Below are 23,837 nucleotides of genomic sequence, written 5' to 3'. Positions count from 1 at the left end.
TAATAACAAAGAGATCACTAAGAAATCAAAGAGGAAATTTAAAAATACCTAGAAAGAAATGACAATGAAAACACGACTAACCAAAACCTATGGGGCACAGCAAAAGCATTACTAAGAGGGAAGTTTACAGCAATACAATGCTACCTCAAGAAACAAGAAATATCTCAAATAAACAACCTAACATTACACCTAAAGCAATTAGAGAAAGAAGAACAAAAAACCGCAAGGTTAGCAGAAGGAAAGAAATCATATAGATCAGATCAGAAATAAATGGAAAAGAAATGAAGGAAACAATACCAAAAATCAATAAAACTAAAAGCTGGTTGAGGAGAGAAACAAAATTGATAAACCATTAGTCAGACTCATCAAGAAAAAAAGGAAGAAGACTCTAGTCAATAGAATTAGAAATCAAAAAAGGAAAGGTAACAATGGACACTACAGAAATACAAAGGATCATGAGAGATTACTACAAGCAACTATATGCCAATAAAATGGACAACCTGGAAGAAATGGACAAATTCTTAGAAAAGCACAAACTTCTGAGACTGAACCAGGAAGAAATAGAAAATATAAACAGACCAATCACAAACACTGAAATTGAGGCTGTGATTAAAAATCTTTCAACAGGGGCTTCCCTGGTGGCGCAGTGGTTGAGAATCAGCCTGCCGATGCAGGGGACACAGGTTCGTGCCCCAGTCTGGGAAGGTCCCACATGCCGTGGAGTGGCTGGGCCTGTGAGCCATGGTCGCTGAGCCTGTGCTCCGCAACGGGAGAAGCCACAACAGTGAGAGGCCCACGTAGAGAAAAAAAAAAGTTTCAACAAACAAAAGTCCAGGACCAGATGGCTTCACAGGTGAATTCTATCAAACATTTAGAGAAGAGCTAACACATATCCTTCTCAAACTCTTCCAAAAAATAGCAGAGGGAGGAACACTCCCAAACTCATTCTAAGAGGCCAACATCGACCTGATACCAAAATGAGACAAAGATGTCACAAAGAAAGAAAACTACAAGCCAATATCACTGATGAACATAGATGCAAAAATCCTCAACAAAATACTAGCAAACAGAACCCTACAACACTTTAAAAGAATCATAAACCATGATCAAGTGGGTTTAATCTAAGAATGCAAGGATTCTTCAATATATGCAAATCAATCTATGTGATACACCATATTAACAAATTGAAGGAGAAAAACTGTATGATCATCTCAATAGATGCAGAAAAATCTTTCAACAAAATTCAATGCCCATTGATGATAAAAGCCATCCAGAAAGTAGGCATAGAGAGAAGTTACCTCAACAAAATAAAGGCCATATATGACAAACCCACAGCCACCATCATTCTCTAAGTTGAAAAACTGAATCCATTTTCACTAAGATCATGAACAAACAAGGTTGCCCACTCTCACCACTATTATTCAACATAGTTTTGGAAGTTTTAGTCACAGCAATCAGAGAAGAAAAAAAAAAATAAAAGGAAACCAAATTGGAAAAGAAAAATTAAAGCTGTCACTGTTTGCAAATAACATGATACTATACATAGAGAATACTAAAGATGCTACCAGAAAACTGCTAGAGCTAATCAATGAACTTGGTAAAGTAGCAGGATACAAAATTAATGCACAGAAATCTCTTGCATTCCTATACACTAATGATGAAAAATCTGAAAGAGAAATTAAGAAAACACTCCCACTCACCATTGCAACAAAAAGAATAAAATACCTAGGAATAAACCTACCTAAGGAGACAAAAGACCTGTATTCAGAAAACTGTAAGACACTGATGAAAGAAATTAAAGATGTTACAAACAGATGGTGAGATATACCATGTTCTTGGATTGGAAGAATCAACATTGTGAAAATGACTCTACTACCCAAAGCAGTCTACAGATTCAATGCAATCCCTATCAAACTACCAATGGCATTTTTCACAGAACTAGAACAAAACATTTCAAAATTTGTACGGAAACAAAAAAGACTGTGAATAGCCAAAGCAATCTTGAGAAAGAAAAATGGAGCTGGGGGAATCATGCTCCCTGACTTAAGAATATACTACAAACTACAGTAATCAAGACAGTATCATACTGGCACAAAAACTGAAATATGGATCAATGGAACAGGTTAGAAAACCCAGAGATAAAGCCATGCACATATGGTCATCTTATCTTTGATAAAGGAGGCAAGAGTATACATTGGAGAAAGACAGTCTCCTCAATAAGTGGTACTGGGAAAACTGGACAGCTACATGTAAAAGAATGAAAATGGAACACTCCCTAACACCATACACAAAAATAAACTGAAAATGGATTAAAGACCTAAATGTAAGGCCAGACACTATCAAATTCTTTGAGGAAAACATAGGCAGAACACTTTATGACATAAAGTACAGCAAGATCCTTTTTGACCCACCTCCTAGAGAAATGGAAATAAAAACAAAAATAAACACATGAGACCTAATGAAACTTGAAACTTTTGCACAGCAAAGGAAACCATAAATAAGACAAAAAGACAACCCACAGAATGGGAGAAAATATTTGTAAATGAAACAACTGACAAAGGAGTAATCTCAAAAATTTCAAGCATCTCATGCAACTCAATAGCAAAAATACAAAAAACCCAAACCAAAAATGGGCAGAAGACCTAAATAGACATTTCTCTAAAGAATATATACAGATTGCCAACAAATACAGGAAAGAATACTCAACATCACTAATCATTAGAGAAGTGCAAATCAAAATTATGAGGTATCACCTCACACCAGTCATAATGGCCATCATCAAAAAATCTACAAACAATGAATGCTGGAGAGGGTGTGGAGAAATGGGAACCCTCCTGCACTGTTGGTGGGAATGTAAATTGATACAGCTACTGTGGATAACAGTATGGAGGTTCCTTAGAAAATTAAAAATAGAATTACCATATGACCCAGCAATTCCCACTACTGGGCATGTACCCTAAGAAAACCAAAATTCAAAAAGAGTCATGTACCACAATCTTCATTGCAGTTCTATTTACAGTAGCCAGGACATTCAAGGAACCTAAGTGTCCTTCAACAGTTGAATGGATAAAGATGATGTGGCACATATATACAATGAAATATTACTCAGCCATTAAAAGAAACAAAATTGAATTATTTGTAGTGAGGTGGATGGACCTAGAGTCTGTCATACGGAATGAAGTAAGTCAGCAAGAAAAAAACAAATACCATATGCTAACACATATATATGGAATCTAAGAAAAAAAAAATGGTTCTTGTTAACCTAGGGACAGGACAGGAATAAAGACTCAGATATAGAGAATGGACTTGAGGACAGGGTAGGGGGAATGTTAAGCTGGGATGAAGTGAGAGAGTGGCATGGACTACTGTATACTACCAAATGTAAAATAGATAGCTAGTGGGAAGCAGCCACATAGCACAGGGTGATCAGCTCATTGCTTTGTGATGACCTAGAGGGGTGGGATAGGGAGTGTGGGAAGAAGACACAAGAGGGAAGTGATATGGGGATATATGTATATGTATAGCTGAGACACTTTCTTATAAAGCAGAAACTAACACACAATTGCGAAGTGATTATACTCCAATAAAGATGTTTAAAAAAAAAAAGTCTTTCTATACTGAAGAGCTAAGTTATCTGAAATACCTCTGTATTAAGAAATATTTCTAGGAGAATAATCATTTGGAATTAGATATTCAGTGTTATTTATTATAGTTTTTATTCTAACATTTTATTTAAACTAAGGGAAAATATATTGTCCATATTACAAATGCACAAGAAAACAAACACTATTGTTATTTAGTGATTAATAATAAGGACAATGTTGACTACAAAGAGAAAATGTGAACTGATTTTTAACTTTATTTTATGAATTAATAACTCACTGATGGATTCAAAACTTGAGCTGATTTAAAGACATAATCTTAACATTTCCATAAGTGGAAAAAAAAACACAATGAAAAGTTACATAGTTTGTGTCATTTGTTATTTGGAATGTTCAGTGTATATACTCATATTCAAAATATTCTTAGGCTATGGTATAAATTGTACTTTTTCCTACAAAAATATATTCATTTGCTACAAAGAGGGCTATACTCAGAATATATGTTACTAAAATGAAAAGTATGTCATTTACAAACACAAAAATTAGCATGGGTTACTGTGCAAGGCAAAAAGACATACTTATTAAGAACACAGAATTCATAATGCTTTATAAATCTAATTTCAAATAATAGCCCAAGTAAATTTAACTTTGAATTAGTGACATGATTTTTTTTCGCATACTATGTCTAGATTATTTCCTGTCTCATTTATGCTTGTAGAAGATAGAATTAAAATGTGATTCATATCACTAATAATATTATTGCTGTTTCCTGAAAAGGAAGCTCATCCACCTGCACTGACACTTAAAGAAATGAAGGTCAACATAGATTGTCTTTCTGTCAACTAGATTACTGTCTTGAGGTAAATTTTAGTGAAAAATGGCTTTTATCTTCTCTAAATTATCTACTGAACATTTAAAGGGACTGTAAATGACAAGCATAAGTTCAAATGACAAGAAAATAGGAAGAATGAAATAGTACAGTCTTAACATGTGAGACCAGACATTAAAAGGTAATTCATAAGCAGTATAGATTACTTTAATATAGAGTTCATGTACACCAATGTAATATATCCAAACACAGAGAATATTTTCATTTTATTTGTTCATAGAGGAGTTTTCCCAATAGTTTTTCTCTCCAATTTTTAGGCTTCCATTGAATGGATTTTTAGTTTTTGCATTTTAAGATAGGAATAGACTTATTTTAAGATGATCTACTTAACTTTTTAAACTCTCCTATCTAATATGTCAGCTATGTACAAAACAATGCATATGTATATTTTAAACAATAACACAATAAAAATGAACTGAACGCCCATATATTCATCATCCAGCTCAAGAATGGAACATCTGGGAGTAACCAAGATAGTGGAGCAGGAAGACCCTGAGCTCACCCTCCGCTCATGAGTACAACAAAATTACATTTATTTACAGAACAACTATCACTGAGAACAGATCTGAAGACTTGCAGAAAAGGTATCCTACAACTAAAGATACAAAGAATGAACCACAATGAGAAAAATAGGAGGGACAGAGGCATGGTATAGTCAATACTCATACTACCAGGGTGGAGGCTCACAAATGAGAGGATAATTACAACTGCAGAAGTTCTCCCCATGTAGTGAGAGGTCCAAGTCCCATATTTGCCACTCCAGCCAGGGGTTTTGCACCAGGAGTAGAGCTCCCAGAGCATTTGGCTTGGAAGGCCAGCAGGGCTTACTTTAGGGAGAAGAAGAGGGCTGTAGGAAATAGACAGTCTACTCTTAAAGGGCACACACAAATCTCACATGCTCTGAGACCCAAGGCAGAAGCAATAATTTGAAGGAATCCTGGGTCAGACTCACTCACTGATCTTGAGGAGCCTCCCAAAGAGGCAGAAGACAACTCTGAAATTAACCCTGGTACATATACACTGGCAGAATTCACTTTAGGGAACTCATCCTACCATGAGGACACTGGTGCTGGTAAGCACTATTATGGAAACCTCAGTCTAGCTTTTTAATGTGAGGACCTAGCTTTGTCCACCAGCCAGTAGGCACCAGTCCAGGGACATCCCAGACCAATCAGCTAGCTAGACATGGACACAGTCACACCCACCAGCAGACCAGCTACCATAGGACATCCTGAGCCCCGAACCATCCCAGAATCTAACCTCAGAGGCCTCAGAACCTGGCACCACCCATGAGTGGGCCAGAACTAGACCCAGAAGTCCCTGGGTCCTAGCCCAACCAACCAACAGGCCAACATCAGCTCTGGGACCCCTGTGCTCCATGGTCAATGGATGCAGGACATAACTTTGCTAACCAATGGGCTGGCACTAGCCCCAGGACCTGGCCTCACCCACTAGAGGGTGTGGACCAGCCCCAGGACCCCCAGGGCCTTGATCTTGACCTCTGGACCCCACAGCCAGTGATTTTTAAATCTGGCCTATCCACCAAGAGGCTGGCATCACCCCAAGACACCATGGACCATGATCCTGTCCATCAGCAGGCCAACACTGGCTCTGGAACCCCTGACTCCACAGCCAACCAACACTAAACCTGGGTCTCCCCACCAGTGGGCCAACACTAGCCCCAGGAGCCATGAGGGTTCTACAGCCAGCCACCTCATTACCTGGCCCTAGCCATAAGCAGGCCAACACAAGGACCAGGACTCCCCTATCCTTATGGCAAGTTGTGCCAGGACCTGGCCCCAACCACTAGCAGCCAACAGCCTCCACACAAGGTAGGGCCTGGCAACTAAACAAACTGTGGACCAGCCATGCCTATCTGCATTCCACACTTGTCAACCTACCACAACAGGAGGACCCACCCATCCTACATAGAGGATACCCATAAAGCATATAACTCTAATCACCAGAGAGGAGTGTGTTGTTAGGCTACACAGGACTTCTCCTATATAAGGATACTTCTCCAAGATCAGGAAACATAACCAACCTACCAAATACACAGAAATAAAAGCAATTAATTTGGCAAAATGAGGTGACAGAAGAATATGTTCTATAAAAAGAAACAAGATAAAACCGCTGAAGGGAGAAAAAGAAGAAAGGAACAGAAAAGAACTACATAAACAACCCACAAACAATTAACAAAATGACAATAAGTATATGCTTATCAATAGTTAATTTTAATGTAAATAAACTAAATGCACCAGTCAAAAGACACATAGAGTGGCTGAATGGATAAAAAAAAAAAAACAAGACCCATATACAAGAAACTCACTTCAGATCTAAAGACACAAGCAGACTGAAATTGAAGGGATGGAAAAAAGGGTATTCCATTCAAGTGGAAATGAAAAGAAAGTTGGGGTAGCAATACTTATATCAGATAAAATAGATTTTAAAACAAAGACTAACTAACAAGAGACAAAGCAGGACATTACATAATGATCAAGGGATCAATCAAAGAAGATATAACAATTGTAAATATATATGTACCCAACATAGAAGCACCTAAAAACATAAAGCAAATATTAACAGACATAAAGGGAGAAATTAACAATAACACAATAATAGTAGGGGACTTTAACACCCTACTAACATCAATGGACAGATCATCCAGACAGAAAATCAATAAGTCATTATACCAGATGCACTTAATAGATATATATAGAACATTCCATCCAAAAACAGCATTCTTTTCATGTGCACATGGAACATTCTCTAGGGTAGATCACACGCTAGGCTACAAAATAAATTACCATAAATTAAAAATTTTGAAATTCTATCAAGCATATTCTCGATGAAAATGCTATGAGAATAGAAACCAACTACAAGGGAAAAAAGCTGCAACAAAAGATACGTGGAGGCTAAACAATATGCTACTAAACAACAAATGGGGTCACTGAAGAAATAAAAGAAGAAATGAAAAAATACCTGGAAATAAATGAAAATGAAAACATGACTCAAATGCTATGTGATGCAGCAAAAGCAGTTCCAAGAGGGAAGTTTATAGTGATACAAGCCTACCTCAGGAAACAAGGAAAACCTCAAATAAACAAATTAAGCTTACACCTAAAGGAACTTGAAAATGAAGAATAAACAAATCCCAAAGTTGGTAGAAGGAAAGAAATCATAAAGATCAGAGCATAAATAAATGAAATAGACACTAAAATAATAATAGAAAAGAATAATGAAACTAAGAGCTGATGCTTTGAAAAGATAAACAAAACTGATAAAGCTTTAGCAAGACTCATCAGGGAAAAAAAGGGAGAAGGTGAAAATAAATAAAATTAGAAACAAAAATGGAGAAGATACAGCCAACACTGCAGAAATACAAAGGATTACAAGAATACTGCTATTATACACTAAAAAAATGGACAACCAAGAAGAAATGGACAAATTCCTAGAAACGTATGATCTCACATAACAGAACCAGGAATGAATAGAAAAATATGAGCAGACCAATGACCAGTAATGAAATTGAATTAGTAATTAAAAAAAAAAAACTTCCAGAAAACAAAACTCCAAGACCAGGTGGCTTCATAGGTGAATTCTACCAAACATTTAGAGAAGAGTTAACAGCTATGCCTCTCAAACTATTCCAAAAAAAAAATTACACAGGAAAGAATGCTTCCAAACTCATTCTATGAAGACAGAACCACCCTGATACCAAAGCCAGAAAAACACATCACAAAAATAGAAAATTACAGGTCTATGTTGCTGATGAACATAAATGCAAAAAATCCTCAACAAAATATTAGCAAACTGAATTCATCAATGTATTAGAACGATCATACCCCATAATCAAATGGGATTTATACCAGGGATGCAAGAATGGTTCAATATCTACACTAAGGAAAGGAGGGGTCCTTTTTATATTGAGTGGGCTATAGTTGTAGAAGGGGGACTACTATGGCATTCAGTAGAAGGACACAGCCAACCTTGCCTACTCAGCAAGAAAAGACCCAAAGGAATAGTTACTCTGACTTCAAACTCCTTCTATCCCTTTTTATCTCCTAGTGTCTCCCATTGTGTAATACTAAATTCAACCAGAAAAAAATGTCCAGGAAGAGTAACTGACACAGTTTATACAAGTCATACTTTTGGGGCATAAAGCAGGGTGGAAACAAGTATATGTGTGTGTGCATGCACCTGTGTGAGTATATTACCTACTATGTGCATAACCTTTTTTTTAATTTTTATTTTATATTGGAGTAAGCACTTCATATGCTCTCTCCTTAAGTTTCATAAAAATCCTGGGGCTAGATATATTTATCACTTGTTTAAAAATAAGGAAACTCAGGTTAGATAAAATATTTATGATCATGTAAGCAAGTTGCAAGCTGGGTTTTCAATTCAAGACTTTTTTAAAAGAATGCTACTACTCTAAAATGTATTTTTCCCTTCAACAAAGAGACAATATCACACAGTATGATAAATTACTAGAAGCATACTATTAAAATAAAATACATGAAAAAGCTTCTCACTATCCCTACAATTGTTTATTTAATGCTATTGTAATGTTATATTTAATGCATTAAGATAAGTAAAAACACAGTATATCTATTTGAAAGGAGATAAAATGATCATTATTCCCAGACAGTATTATGGCAATTAAAACAATTAAAATAAAGTCAATTGAAATATATTAGAATAAATATTAGTTCAGTAAGGCAGTCAGTTACAACTATATATAGACCTAGTTAAATAGCTTTCCCATATACTTGCAATACTTAGAAAATACAATGATTTGAAAAGTTTTAAGAGAATAGATCCTAAAAGTTCCCATCAGAAGGAAAAAAAAAATTGTATCTATATGGGATTGTGGATGTTAATTAAATTTGTAGCAATCATTTCATAATACATGTAAGTCAAGTCATTATGCTGTACATCTTAAATTTATACAGTGCTGTATATCAATTATAGCTCAATAAAACTGAAAGAAAAAAGTACTTCTTAAATTGTGCCCCCTAATTTCCTTTGAGCCTGGTGTTGAAAAAAAATACAATAAGAAAATAATGCATTTATAACATTCACAAAAAGATATAAAAGCTATATGAAATTATATGAAACTCTATTGAGTCACAAAAGAAGACTAAAAAAATGCAAAATATTCGCCATGTTCCTGAATGAGAAAGTTACTATTTTATATATATATATGTATTATTTTATATATATAATTAATTAAAAAAATAGTAAGACTAGTAAGAACTAAAAAAATAGTAAGAAATTATCTTACCAGATATCAACACACACCATAAAGCTAAGGTTATTTTTAATTCAGATGAATTTGGCATAAGAGTAGACATCAATAGAACAATAGTTAGCCCAAGTATATAAGGTTAACATGTGACCAAATTGCATAACAAAGCAATAATTATGACTGAAATGCCCAAGAATTTAAATGATAATATGAAGATTTTGGCAAAGAACCATAAACTATAGAAAAGAGTCCACTGAAGTTTCTAGAAATGACAAGTGCAGTAACTGAAATTAAGAACTCCATGAATGAACTAAAAAGAACTGGTGAACAGGAAAATAAGAGCAAAAAAATACACAAGATGAGACAAAATGATGGCAAATACAAGATATTTTCCAATGATGGAAACAAGATAGAAAACATATAAGACATTATAAGAAATTCTAACATATGAATAAGTGGAGTTCCAGAAGGGTAGCATAAAGAGAGCTCATCAGGAGCAACATTTGGTAAATTAATGGTTAAAATTTTTCCAAAACTAAGGAAATCAAACCTGAACTTTGAGAAGAACTACAGAGACTTCCCTGGTGGCACAGTTGTGAAGAATCTACCTGCCAATGGAGGGGACACAGGTTCAAGCCCTGGTCTGGGAAGACCCCACATGCTGCAGAGCAACTAAGCCCATGCGCCACAACTACTAAGCTTGCATTCTAGAGCCCATGAGCCACAACTACTGAGCCCGTGTGCCAAAACTACTGAAGCCTGCATGCCAAGAGCCCATGCTCCGTGCAAGAGAAGCCACCACAATGAGAAGCCTGCACTCTGCAACAAAGAGTAGCCCCTGCTCACTGCAACAAGAGAAAGCCCACAAGCAGCAATGAAGACCCAAAGCAGCCAAAAACAAATAAATACATAAATTTATTAAGAAAAAAGAAGAAGAAGAACTACAAACTGAAGATGAAAAAAAATCAAATTTTGGGTTAATCACAGTAAAAATTTTAAAACCAAAGAGAAAAATCTTAAAAACATCTAAGAAGGAGCTTCCCTGGTGGTGCAGTTGTTGAGAATCTGCGTGCTAACACAGGGGACACAGGTCCGAGCCCTGGTCTGGGAGAATCCCACATGCTGTGGAGCAACTAGACCCATGAGCCACAACTACTGAGCCTGCGCGTCTGGAGCCTGTGTTCTGGAACAAGAGAGGCTGCGACAGTGAGAGGCCAGCGCACCACGATGAAGAGTGCACCGGCTTGCCACAACTAGGGAAAGCCCTCGCACAGAAATGAAGATGAAACATGGCAAAAATAAATAAATAAGTAAATAAACTCCTACCCCCAACATCTTTTAAAAAAAAAAATCTAAGAAAAAGTAAAGTCTTATTACTTTCAAAAGAGGAACAAAGGCATAACAATGAACGAGACAGATAGCTGACTTTGTAGTTGAAACAAAGCCATAAAGAGATAAAAGAAAATGACTGCCAATCTCAAATTCCATTCTAAGCAAAAAAAAAAAAAAAAATTTTCCAAAAATAAAGAACAAATATAGGCATTTTTCTAACAAACAAAACTTGAAAGAATTTTCTATCAAGAGACCACACTAAAGAAAATATTAAAGGGTATACTTCAGGCAGAAAAAAAATGAAGAGATGAAAATGTTAAAACTGTGGGTAACTGAGAAAAAAAAAAAAGACTCTTTGAAGTCTTAGTAATACTGGTTTGTAGGATTTATACACAAAGTAGAAAGATTTCCAGATCCCACCATCTCTCAACCAAAATAGTCATGGTTTTATTTGTTTAACACATTATTTATCTGTATAAAGTTTATTCTGAAATGAGCTCTACAGCTAGACTTGTTAAAAACCCAGTAAGCTTCAATAAGTTCTATTACCTAAAACAAACATAACATTAAAAAAGCAATTGAAGGAAAATTGCAATAAATATATAAAAATGCCAGGCAGGCTTTTCTTTTTTAGCAACTTACAAATTGATTTTTAAAATTCATATGAATATACAAAGGACTAAAGATAACCTAAAACAATTTTGGAAAAAGAACAACAAAATGGAAGATTCACACACCTGATTTCAAGGCATATTTAAAAACTATAGTAATCAAGACACTGTAATATTAGACTAACATAGACATATGTCAACAAAATATAAATTCCAGAAGTAGACCCACACATATATGCACAAATAATTTCCACCAAAACTACAAAGGCAGTGCAATCCAGAAAGAGTACTCTTTTCAAAAAATGTACTGGAATAATTGAATATCAATGAACAAAACAAACAAACAAATAAATAAATAAATAGAAAACTTCTAATCATACTTTATACCATTTGCAAAAATTAACTCAAAATGGATAATAGACTTAAATGCAAAACCTAAAACTATAAAACTTGTAGAAGAAAATATATAATCAACCCTTTGAGATTTTTAGTAGGGCAAACATTTCCTAGATATAATATCAAAAGCATGATTCATAAAAGAAAAATTATTAAATTGGATTTAATCAAAATTAAGTACTTCTACTTTTTGAATCACTGTGAAGAGAATGAAAAAGAGAAGCCAAAGACCGACAGATTATATAGTAATATTGTGTATATTATTACACAATAATATATTAATATTGTGTATATTATTACACAATAATAGTATACATAAAGTCATTATTTCTTCTTTATTTGATGCTTGTCAAAATCTATCATGATCTGCAAATATATTCTGGACAAATATCAAATATTTGGGGTAAATATACATATTAGGCAAAATCCTTTTTGTGAAGATTTTGTTCTCCTTTGCATAAATGGTACTCAATTCATATTACAATTATTTATGTCTACAATATATAACACATATAAAGCTCTTTATATTAGCAATACACAATTAAAGCACAATAGAAAAGACAGGAAAAGGCTAAGGTCAGATAGCTCACACCAACACAAACAAATACAAATATCCAATAAATGAATGAAGAAAACCTCAGCTTAAGAAGGAAGCAAAAACAAAGGCAATTGTGATGTTTTTGTTGTGTCCTATGAAATTGGAAAAAATTTTAAAGCTAATTTCACTGCTAAGGGCAATATCAATTAGTTCATTCTTTCCAAAAATAAATGTGGTTTAAAGTATTAATAATTATAATATCTTAGTCTTTTATCTACCAGTAATTCCATTTCAAGGAAATCATTCTAAATAACCAGAAATTTGATAATTTCTCTTAGCTAAAGAATCAGGTTTTGTTGATTTCAAATAAGAATTTTAGATGTTAAATTATTAAGTTTGTGACACCAAATAGCAAACAGAAGAGAAGTAATGTCTAGAAATGTTTAGCTAGAATATGAGAATAATTATCAGTTAACCAAACAGAGAATGAATGCTTCAGAGAATTTTTGCCAGCATAGTTTTCAGCTAGTTGACAAGGATCTAATACATTGAACATTGAAGAAAGATCTAATACACTAAAGAAAGAATATTGATCCATATCCTGATGGTATAATTTGCTGTGCAACAAACTCAATGTAGTGGCTCATTTTGAAACTAAATTCCATGCAGACCATGAGATAGGAGGTATAGTCACAAATCCATTGAGAGCATGTCATCCTTGAATATTAAGGGAACCAACTAAACCATTATTTTGTAAGAATAAATGTTTAATGGATGAGAGGAAAGACACATAAGGAAATATGTTGCAGGCTTTTAAAGACTACCAAATTGTTTTATTACCTCTCTGCAGTTAGACCCAGGACTTGACAAGCAAGAGTTACTATGCAGAACCATACTCTGTTAGAAACAAACAATCTTTCCAAGATTTTCTAATAAGATATTACTTAAGCCTAGACTTATTTTTTAAATCTCTCCAAAATAGTTCTTCATGCCATGAGATAACAGCTCCTTGGGTATAACGGCATTCTGTCCAAATGTATAATCCACAATTTCATACATATGTAACTAAGACATCTTACTTGATAAAGTTAGAACTAACTTTCAAGATGACTTTAATAGACTGTTAAATAATTACATTAGGAAGGCAAGAAATGTTTTTTATATGTCCAGACATTAAATTTTTAACAAAAATTTGCATCTTGTGATAATGTCAGCAATTGTCATAAGAAATATTTTAAAAGCATCATACTCTATTCTGTCATTAAATCTGTAATACATAACATGATAAAAACTCCCATTGGAGTTACCCATTCTGATCTCTCAATGCATGACGTGTGCTTTCTATTACACTTACAAATCTAATATAGTAAGAAAGCACTTATACCAAATACCTAGAAAATATTTCTATGACAAAAAGGATTCTAACTTGAAATGAACAAATGAATAGTCACCCAAGGCAATAAGTCTCAGCTTTAACATTCACATCTATGTTGAAATAACATATATCTTATGGACTGAATGTTTATGTCCTCCCAAAATTTATGTTAAAATCTCAAGCTCCAATGTGATGTGGTATTAGGAGGTGGAACATTTGGGAAATGATTAGGTCATGAAGGTAGAGCCCTTATGAATGGGATTAGTGGCTTCAATATTGTGATTTATAAGCAATATAGATTTGGTCATTCAGATGACCAAAAGCTATTTCTCATATATGTTTGGTCTTTGTTTGTAGTTTCTGGCTTACAACCCCCAAAACCCTTGGAGTTTTCTAAGTGTTGATAGTGACAAAAATGTCTCTTGATAGGTTAATAAAGTGACTTTTGGACTTCACCTGAGAAAGGGGGCTGGTTGCCAGGAGAACCAACCATATGATTAGAGGATTGTAATTTTCAGTCCTACCCTCCATCCCCAACCCCCAGCACCTCACCTCTCCACCCCACCCCAACCTCCAGGGAGGAAGAGGGCCATTGGCTATTGAATCACCAATAGCCAATGATTTAATCACTCTTGACTATGTAATGAAGCCTCTATGAAAAGCCAAGAGGACAGAGTTTGGAGAGCTTCCAGGTTGATAAACATGTGAAGATTTGGGGAGAATTGTGTGCTCCAAGAGGGCATGGAAGCTCCACATCCCTTCCCACATACCTTGTTCTATGGATGTCTTCCATCTGGCTGTTCCTGAGTTATATCCTTTTATAATCAACTAGTGAACTAGTAAGCAAATTGTTTCTCTGAGTTCTATGAGCTGCTCTAGCAAATTAATTGAACCCAAGGAAGGGACCATGGGAACCTGTGATTTATAGTCAGCTTGTCAGAAGTACAGGTAACAATTTGGACTTGTGACTGGTATCTGAAGTCCAAGAAGGGAGTTGTGGGAACCTCTAATCTGTAGTAGGTCAGTCAGAAGCACAGGCTTTCAACTGGTGTCTGAAAGGGGAGGATGGGATGGAGAAAAGACAGTAGTTGTAGAACTGAACCCAAAAGCTGTGAAATCTGATGCTATCTCTGAGTAGGTAGCATCAAAATTGAGTTGAATTGCTTGTTGGTTCAGGGAACCCCCGTTTCACACATTGGACAACGAGTGTGAGAAGAGACCCTGAGAGCTCTCACCACTTCTTCCATGTGAGGACAAAACAAGAAGAGGGCCACCTATGACCCAGGAAGTGGGCCTTCACCACACAAGGAATCTGCAGGTGCCTTGATCTTAGACTTCCCAGCCTCCAGAACTGACTGTGAGAAATAAATTTCTGTTATTTACGCCACTCAGTCTATTGTATTGTTTTTTATGGCAACCCAAATGGACTAAGATGCAGCTATACAGTGAAAAAATTTTTTTTACAAGAACTATGTAATTGAGGGCATTTGCTTATTTCCAAACAATAGAAGAAAGATACAAAGATATAATTTTCTTAAACACTAGTTAATTTGTGACCAATTAGTAACTTCTGAAACTCCAGTACAAAAATATCACTGGCAGCTTTTATAAAAAAATTCTATCATGATATGGAAGATTCTTTGGGAAAGGGAAGATTGACTTGTACAAAGGGCCTATGATGGACCAAGTAATATTTGTGAGGCTTTACATTTTTAACTTCATTTAGGCTTCACAACAATGATCCTCTGAGGTTAATAATTGTGCCCATTTTATAGATTAGTGAATTATGTATCAAGAGGTAGAAATTTGCCCAAGGTCATACAACTAATAACTAGAGGAGCCCAGTTCAGAACACATTTCTTCCTGACTCCAAAGTCCAGGCATTTTGCAATACGTGCATCCCGAATGTAACTTTAACTCTGTCATTGGTGGGCCAAGACTCAGTGCCTTGCTCTTCTATACTGTAAATCTGTCAATGAGTTTTTAATCTCTGTCCTTGGCTAACTCGTCTCCTTAACACAGATAGCTCTCTTTTTTTAGTTTCCATTCTTATAAATGATCACTGTTTCTGTCAGAAATCTAAATTACTTTTAGCATTTACACAATTCGTTATTGTCTTACTTTCTCTTTTAGCTTCAAATAAAGACTTTCTTTTCTAGAGGAGAGGGCCTTTCCAATTTCACTTAGTTTATAACCTGATTCTGTATTTTTAACAGAATTAATAACCCACAAAGTGTTTTTCTCTCAATAGCATGTAGGCCTAAAACATAGTTTGAGATGACAATTCCTCATCTTATACGCCATTTCACTAGAAAACAGCACTGTAAGAACCATATTGCATTTGCATTTTAAAAAGCTTGAATCTAAAAAGCAAAAATCCTCATGTCCTTTTAGGGAGAAATTCCTCTGAGTCATTCCTGAGAAGTGGCTTTGCATCACTGCTCCACTGAAACATAAAGATCTTCAGATGCCTCATTCCCTCAAAGGAAACATCTTTAATTGGAGAAAGTAGGAGAAAAAACATTTGGGCCAAGTTTTCTCAGAAGATCTTAAACTGCTTTTCACCGCTCATTTATAAATTTGTCTCTTCTCCTACACTTTCTACAGCCCCCACAAATACATATGCACAATACTTTTCTTCCCAGAAATTAGCCATTTATAAAGAAACCAATTATTTTTACCAAAGAAATCCATAATTGTATTTTTAAAGCTGGTGGTGTTATAGGCAATGTAATCAAATATGAACATGTGAGAGCATTAGATGAATTGCCCAGCATTCTCTTTGTTGGTGGTCAAGTTGAGCAAGTAATCTAATATGCTTCCAGGAACATCAATTGAAAACTGTTCAGTTCGTCTTTTTTTTTTTTTTTAAATCTTTATTGGAGTATAATGCTTTACAATGTTGTGTTAGTTTCTGCTGTAAAACAAAGTGAATCAGCTATACATATATCCCCATATCCCCTCCCTCTTGCATCTCCCTCCCACCCACCCTATCGCACCCCTCTAGGTGGTCACAAAGCACTGAGCTGATCTCCCTGTGCTATGCAGCTGCTTCCCACTAGCTATCTATTTTACATTTGGTAGTGTGTATATGTCAATGCTACACTCTCACTTCGTCCCAGCTTACCCTTCCTGCTTCCCGTGTCCTCAAGTCCATTCTCTATGTCTGTGTCTTTATTCCTATACTGCCCCTAGGTTCACCAGAACCATTTTTTTTTTTTTAGATTCCATATATGTATGTTAGCATACAGTATTTGTTTTTCTCTTTCTTTCTTAACTTTGTATGACAGATTCTAGTTCCCTCTACTTCACTACAAATAACTCAATTTCATTTCTTTTTATGGCTGAGTAATATTTCATTGTATATATGTGCCACATCTTTATCCATTCATCTGTCACTGGACACTTAGGTTGCTTCCATGTTCTGGCTATTGTAAATAGAGCTGCAATGAACATTGTAGTACATGACTCTTTTTGAATTATGGTTTTCTCAGGGTACATGCCCAGTAGTGGGATTGCTGGGTCATATGGTAGTTCTATTTTTAGTTTTTTAAGGAACCTCCATACCGTTCTCCATAGTGGCTGTATAAATTTACATTCCCACCAACAGTGCAAGAGGGTTCCCTTTTTTCCACACCCTCTCCAGCATTTTTTGTTTGTCAATTTTTTTATGATGGCCATTCTGACCTATGTGAGGTGATACCTCATTGTAGTTTTGATTTGCATTTCTTTAATGATTAGTGATGCTAAGCATCTTATCGAGTGTTTGTTGGCAATCTGTATATCTTCTTTGGAGAAATGTCTACTTAGATCTTCTGCCGATTTTTTGATTGTGTTGTTTGGTTTTTTTTTGATATTGAGCTGCATGAGCTGCTTGTATATTTTGGAGATTAATCCTTTGTCAGTTGCTTCATTTGCAAATATTTTCTCTCATTCTGAGAGTTGTCTTATGACACCGGGTATGGGCCTTACGCTCCAGCACCATCCATTATCAACTAGCTCATGTCTTTTTAAAAAAATAAATCAAATTCTACATGTCATATTGTACTCCCTAAAACAGAATTCAGGCCACAGTCATCTCTTGCCTAGACCAATTCCATATAGTCTTCTGACAGGTCATCCAAATCTCCTCCTGGGACCCACAATGGACTCTCCACACATGACCCATCACCATGTAAATCAAAACACATAATTCCCATTTTGCCTATCACACCAAGATTAAAAATGTACCACAGCCTACAAGACCCTAAGTAGTGATCTGGTTCAGCTACCTCTGAAGCCTCATTTCCACCAACTCTTCCCTTCATTTAGGCACTTTCATAACACTGGCCTCCCTTGCTAATTTTTTTCAATTTGCAAAGCACATTGCCATCCTGAGCTCTTGCACTTGTGTCTCCTCTGCCAGGAATTCACTTCTCCAAGATATTTGACTCACTATCTCTCTCATTTCATTAAATTATCTGACTTCTCTAATCATTTCCATCATGCCCTATACACTTATTCAGCACTAGTTTTTGTTTCTAATACTTATCACTAACATAATATATATGTGTTTATTATCTCTCTTACATTAGAACATAAGCTCCCCATAAAGGCAAAAATATTGCCTGTTCACCACTGCAGTCCCAATACCAAGGGTATGTTCAGAAACATGTGGGAATACAAAAGTATATATTGAATTCATTAATAAATGAAGAATAAAATCAAAATTATTTATAAATTAAAATTCCAAGCCATATATTAATTCATTGCTTTTAATATTGTTTATTCATGATCCATTTCCCCTCTTTCTGAAATACTTTCTCTTTTGAAATGCTATCTCTTACCAATTGAATACAACTTCAGTAAAATTGTAAATTATAATGTACAGCCCCCATCAGCATTTATTCAAGAGGTGAGTATTGAAAACAAACTACAACAATCTGACTCCCTATCCTTGAAACTAAAGTGTGAGCCTAATAACCCCCAATCAAAAATAGTTGTACCTGATTGAGTCCAATGTTGTACCAATGCTGGAGAGGGTGTGGAGAGAAGGGAACCCTCCTACATTGTTGGTGGGAATGTAAATTGGTACAGCCACTATGGAGAACGATATGGAGGTTTCTTAAAAAACTAAAACTAGAGCTACCATATGATGCTGTAATCCCACTCCTGGGCATATATTTGGAGAAAAACATGGTTCGAAAGGATACATGCACCCCAGTGATCATTGCAGCACTGTTTATGATAGCCAAGACATGGAAGCAACCTAAATATCCAACAACAGAGGAATGGATAAAGAAGATGTGGCACATATACGCAATGGAATATTACTCAGCCATTGAAAAGAATGAAATAATGTTATTTGCAGCAATATAGATGGACCTAGAGATTGTCATACTGAGTGAAGTAAGTCAGACAAAGAGAAATATTGTATGATATGCCTTATATGTGGAATCTAAAAAGAAGTGATACAAATGAACTTATTTACAAAACAGAAACAGACTCACAGACTTAGAGAAAAAAATTATGATTACCAGGGGGGAAGGATGGGGGTAAGGGATAGTCAGGGAATTTGGGATCGACATGTACACACTGCTATTTTTAAAATGGATAACCAACAAGGACCTACTATAGAGCACAGGGAACTCTGCTCAACGTTATGTGGCAGCCTGGATGGGAGGGGAGTTTGGGGGAGAAAGCATACATGTTTATGTATGGCTGAATCCCTATGCTGTACACCTGAATCTATCAAAACATTGTTAATTGGCTATACTCCAATATAAAATAAAAAGTTTAAAAATAAAAAAAAAGATATCCAGAGGTGCATATCATATCCAGCATCTAATACTTCTTCTCCATTTTGGGAGCTATCCAATATTCTTCCACAGGTTCCCCCTCTACCCCCTTCCTTTTCTTGGTTATTTGTTTTAATTAGCCAGAATCGGTTTCTGTTGTTTACAATCCAAAATTTAACTAACACATATGGTAAGCTTATATTCAATCTGACATACCTCAAAATACAAAATTTAACGGAAAGTTTCTCAATTCTCTTTTTTCTCTCTCTCATCTCTCCCTCCCATTGTCTGTTCTCCACACACACTTCCCTATTACAGTGTACTGTAGTTACTCAAACCCTTCCTCTATGGTGACATCCCCCATACATGCCCTTTGCAACAATTTTAATGTTTCAACATCATTTATCCTTCCTCCCATCTAGCACTGTTTACTCAGAGTTGCTGAACTGAAGTATAAGTTAAGAAGTAATCGATATGATTAAGCCAAAATAATCAAGTTATCAATAATCGATATTCTTAATCTTGTCAAGCATATTTGTATTTCTTTAAAAAGAGGCTACTGTTACTCAAAATTAATTTGTTAAAATTTCAAGTAGGGGGACTTCCCTGGTGGTTCAGTGGCTAATACTCCACGTTCCCAATGCAGGGGGCCCAGGTTCGATACCTGGTCAGAAAACTAGATCCCACATGCTGCTACTAAGAGTTTGCATGCTGCAACTAAAGATCCCTTGTGCCACAGCTAAGACCCAGTGCAGCCAAACAAATTTATTAATTAAATAAATACTTTAAAATATTTTTCAAGTAGGATGACAAAGTGAAGAATTTTAGAGAGTATAAGGTAGTTACTTTTTTAAATGTATTCAATGACATCACTCAAGTAGTCTGTGGATCTGATCATGGTTCATTTAAAGATAAACAGAGGGCTTACAGACAAGACAACTTATCCATCAATTAAACAGATTTTAGTTGAACTACTTTTGTGTGAATACATAAAGCATACAGACCCATTACAAATGTGATTAACAGAGTCACAATGAGATTTATAATGTTACCAAATATGGCTAGCAGACCCCAAGGGGACCCTCAGTCACCTCTCCCTGCATTTTGGGGGGGTGGAGGCAAAAGCAATGATTTGTTTCTAACCAATAGACTATGGCAAAGGTGATGGAATATGAATGCCTTTAGTTAGGTTATATAAGACATCATCTTAGCAGAATGAGAGAGAGACAGAGACACAGACATAGAGAGAGAGACTCTCCATTGCTGGTTTTGAAGATTTAAGCTTCTATGTTGTGAGAAGGTCTGAGAGAGAATGATATGGCAAGGACCTGCGTGACTTCTAGGAGCTAAGAGGAGCCCTCAACTAGAGCCAGGAAGAAAGTAAAGCCCTCAGTCCTAGAACCAAAAGGAATTGAATTCTGCCAAGAACACGTGAGTTTGGAAGAGGACCTCATGCTCTGGAAGAGAATATAGTCTGGCAGATACCTTGATTGAAGTATTCTGAGACATGAACAGCTAAATTTTGTTCAGAGAGATAACAAATGTATGTTGTTTCAAGCCACTATATTTATGTAATTTGTTACACAGTAATAGTAAACAAATTCACTCATATACCAAGGAGACAAGAAGATAAAATTCATGTCTGTAGAACAGTCATAGATTGTGGATTTAGCACATTCATTGCTCTTTTACTTACTAGTTTATCATATCCACTTCAAAGCACTGATGTGAGGATTCAATCAGAAATCTTATGTGTAGATTTTAAGGCTTTGTGTGAATATTAAACATCTCATAAAAGTGAGTTTCCTCCTCATTTATTCTGCTATTTAACTCAGTGGGTGTCACAGCCCCACTCATTGACAGCAGTCAAAACCCTCATTCTGAAGAGTCACATTTGGATAATTCTGAGCCACTGAAAGTGGAAGCTTGCAGTACTTCAGGATCTCCTCTGCCCACCCACCCACCCATTGTGTCACATGTGAGTGAGAAGTGGGTTCTGGAGATTACCACTGTCCCAGCATCTATTGTTACAGTATTTGGAGACTGGTTGTTATATGGACTCCACTGAGGTCCACATCAGGATGTAGCAGTAGCTTCTTTGTTCATTCTCCCTTGTGTTTAGATAACCTTCTACCATGACCCCTTTTCACTTCAGTCCATTGCTCACATGGTGCTTGGCTCTCATCCATTTCTTGTTTCCATCCTGACTTGAATGTAGATTTACTTCCTAGTATTTTGACACCTTGCTGGAGAACCATAGCCACTTGTGTTCCTCCTGCATCTAAGATAAGAACTTTTTGTTATCCAGAAACTGCTACCTTTTAATTTTCAGAAAGATGAGGATTGAAAATCCATTGAAAATTCTGCAGCCCAGCACAATCTGAAATCAGCAGTGAGTGATTCATGGGTTTCTAGACACTTAAAATTTTTAATCCAGTACATTTTTTATTCAACATTATGGTTGACATTTCATTAAGAATGAAAATTGCTGTAGCATCCTATAGCTCCAATAACTTTTAGTGCTGTAGTGATTTTTCTAACAAGTATATTTTTTAACACATTCACTGAACACATTCTAGTTAAATTTGCTATTTTTTACAGCTTACCAGTTTAACTGTACTCCTGTATGGCAGGTGGTTATGATGTCCCTCTCTACAATTCCCTCACACATGCTTTCCTATAAAGTAACTAGTCTTTGCTGTGTTTATTTATTGTCATTCTTATAAGTAAAAGCATCAGAAATCTGACCATTCTCAAAGTTCCTGGAAGCTCTGACCATATTTTCTCAAACTTGCCATTAAAATTGAAGAAAAGTACTTATGGCATAGAATTCATAGTGTATTTCTCTAAACATAAATACCAGATTTTTCATTTCTCATCCACCCTACTGGTCTTTTAGCCTCATTTCTAGTATGATACTTTTACTTCTGGCTTTGTTTCTATTGTTAATCTCAATTCCAGTATCCAACACTGTACCATGGTTTCCTTTCAACTTTAGTTGTATTCACAAATCCAACACCATCTCTAATAACCAGCCTCCACCCAGATTTAATCCCCCTTTTCTCCATCTTCATCTCCTTCAGACAGTTGTACCCCAGTCACAGCACAAAGCACTCCAGAAAATTAAAGAGAATATGAGGTAAATTTATTTAAAGGCTCTTTGTTGGGGAAGACAGTTTAAATTTGTGAAGGACTGCCTAACCATAAGTTAGTGAAATCTTAAACATAATTTTGGTTTAGCATAATCAGTAAATAACAACTATTTTGCTTGCAACTTAAAATTAAAATGATGTGCCACAATTGGATATAGTACCAACATATCTATTCTATGCCATGAAGACTGAATTGATGAAAATTGCACTCATCTAGAATCAGTCTCCAGTATTTCCAGCTCTCCTGAATCAATCATTAGTGCTAGTTTGTAAATAAAGTACACTTAGCTGCAAACAACTAACTTTTAAAAAAATCTATTCAAAAGAATTACTCAACTACAAGAATTAATATATTTAAAATACTTACAATTTCTTTAAGATAGCCATGAATTCTACTAACTTCTCTTCAGATGTTTTTGGTCCATATAAAGTATGGCCACCACGTGTTTTTTTAACATGGATAGATATGTTGTGAGAATCATCAGGTTGTTGGGGTTTACTTTCTGCTGTGCCTTCAGCAGGTTTTCTAAACAAGGAAGCATAATATTTTATGGTGTTGTGTTTTGTATAAAAATTGCTGACATGACTTTTTACTGTCAAGAGTAGAAATGCACTGTTCTGAAGTAATTTGGCATTTTAATAATATATTCTTTCTCAATGCTTGTTTTTTTCCCAGTCATTAATAATGCAATTAAACACATATATAAAATATTTTCTGGGGCTTCCCTGGTGGTGCAGTGGTCGAGAGTCCGCCTGCCAATGCAGGGGACATGGGTTCGTGCCCCAGTCCAGGAAGATCCCACATGCCGCGGAGCGGCTAGGGCCGTGAGCCACGGCCGCTGAGCCTGCACGTCCGGAGCCTGTGCTCCGCGACGGGAGAAGCCACAACAGTGAGAGGCCCGCGTACCGCAAAA

At 35.8% G+C, this 23,837-nt stretch overlaps 1 protein-coding gene across 1 annotated transcript in view; it reads right to left on the bottom strand.

The window, feature by feature from the left end:
* The window catches only part of CNBD1 (cyclic nucleotide binding domain containing 1), a 388,156-nt gene that overhangs the window by 312,291 nt on the left and 52,028 nt on the right, over positions 1–23,837 (bottom strand). Inside the window, 1 exon segment of the mRNA XM_030839273.1 lies at positions 23,291–23,449. Coding sequence (XP_030695133.1) covers positions 23,291–23,449 — 159 coding nt within the window.

This window comes from Globicephala melas, chromosome 17 (genome assembly GCF_963455315.2).
Source record: "Globicephala melas chromosome 17, mGloMel1.2, whole genome shotgun sequence".
NCBI classification, from domain to species: Eukaryota; Metazoa; Chordata; class Mammalia; order Artiodactyla; family Delphinidae; genus Globicephala; species Globicephala melas.
This window is presented reverse-complemented; position numbering and strand designations above follow the sequence as displayed.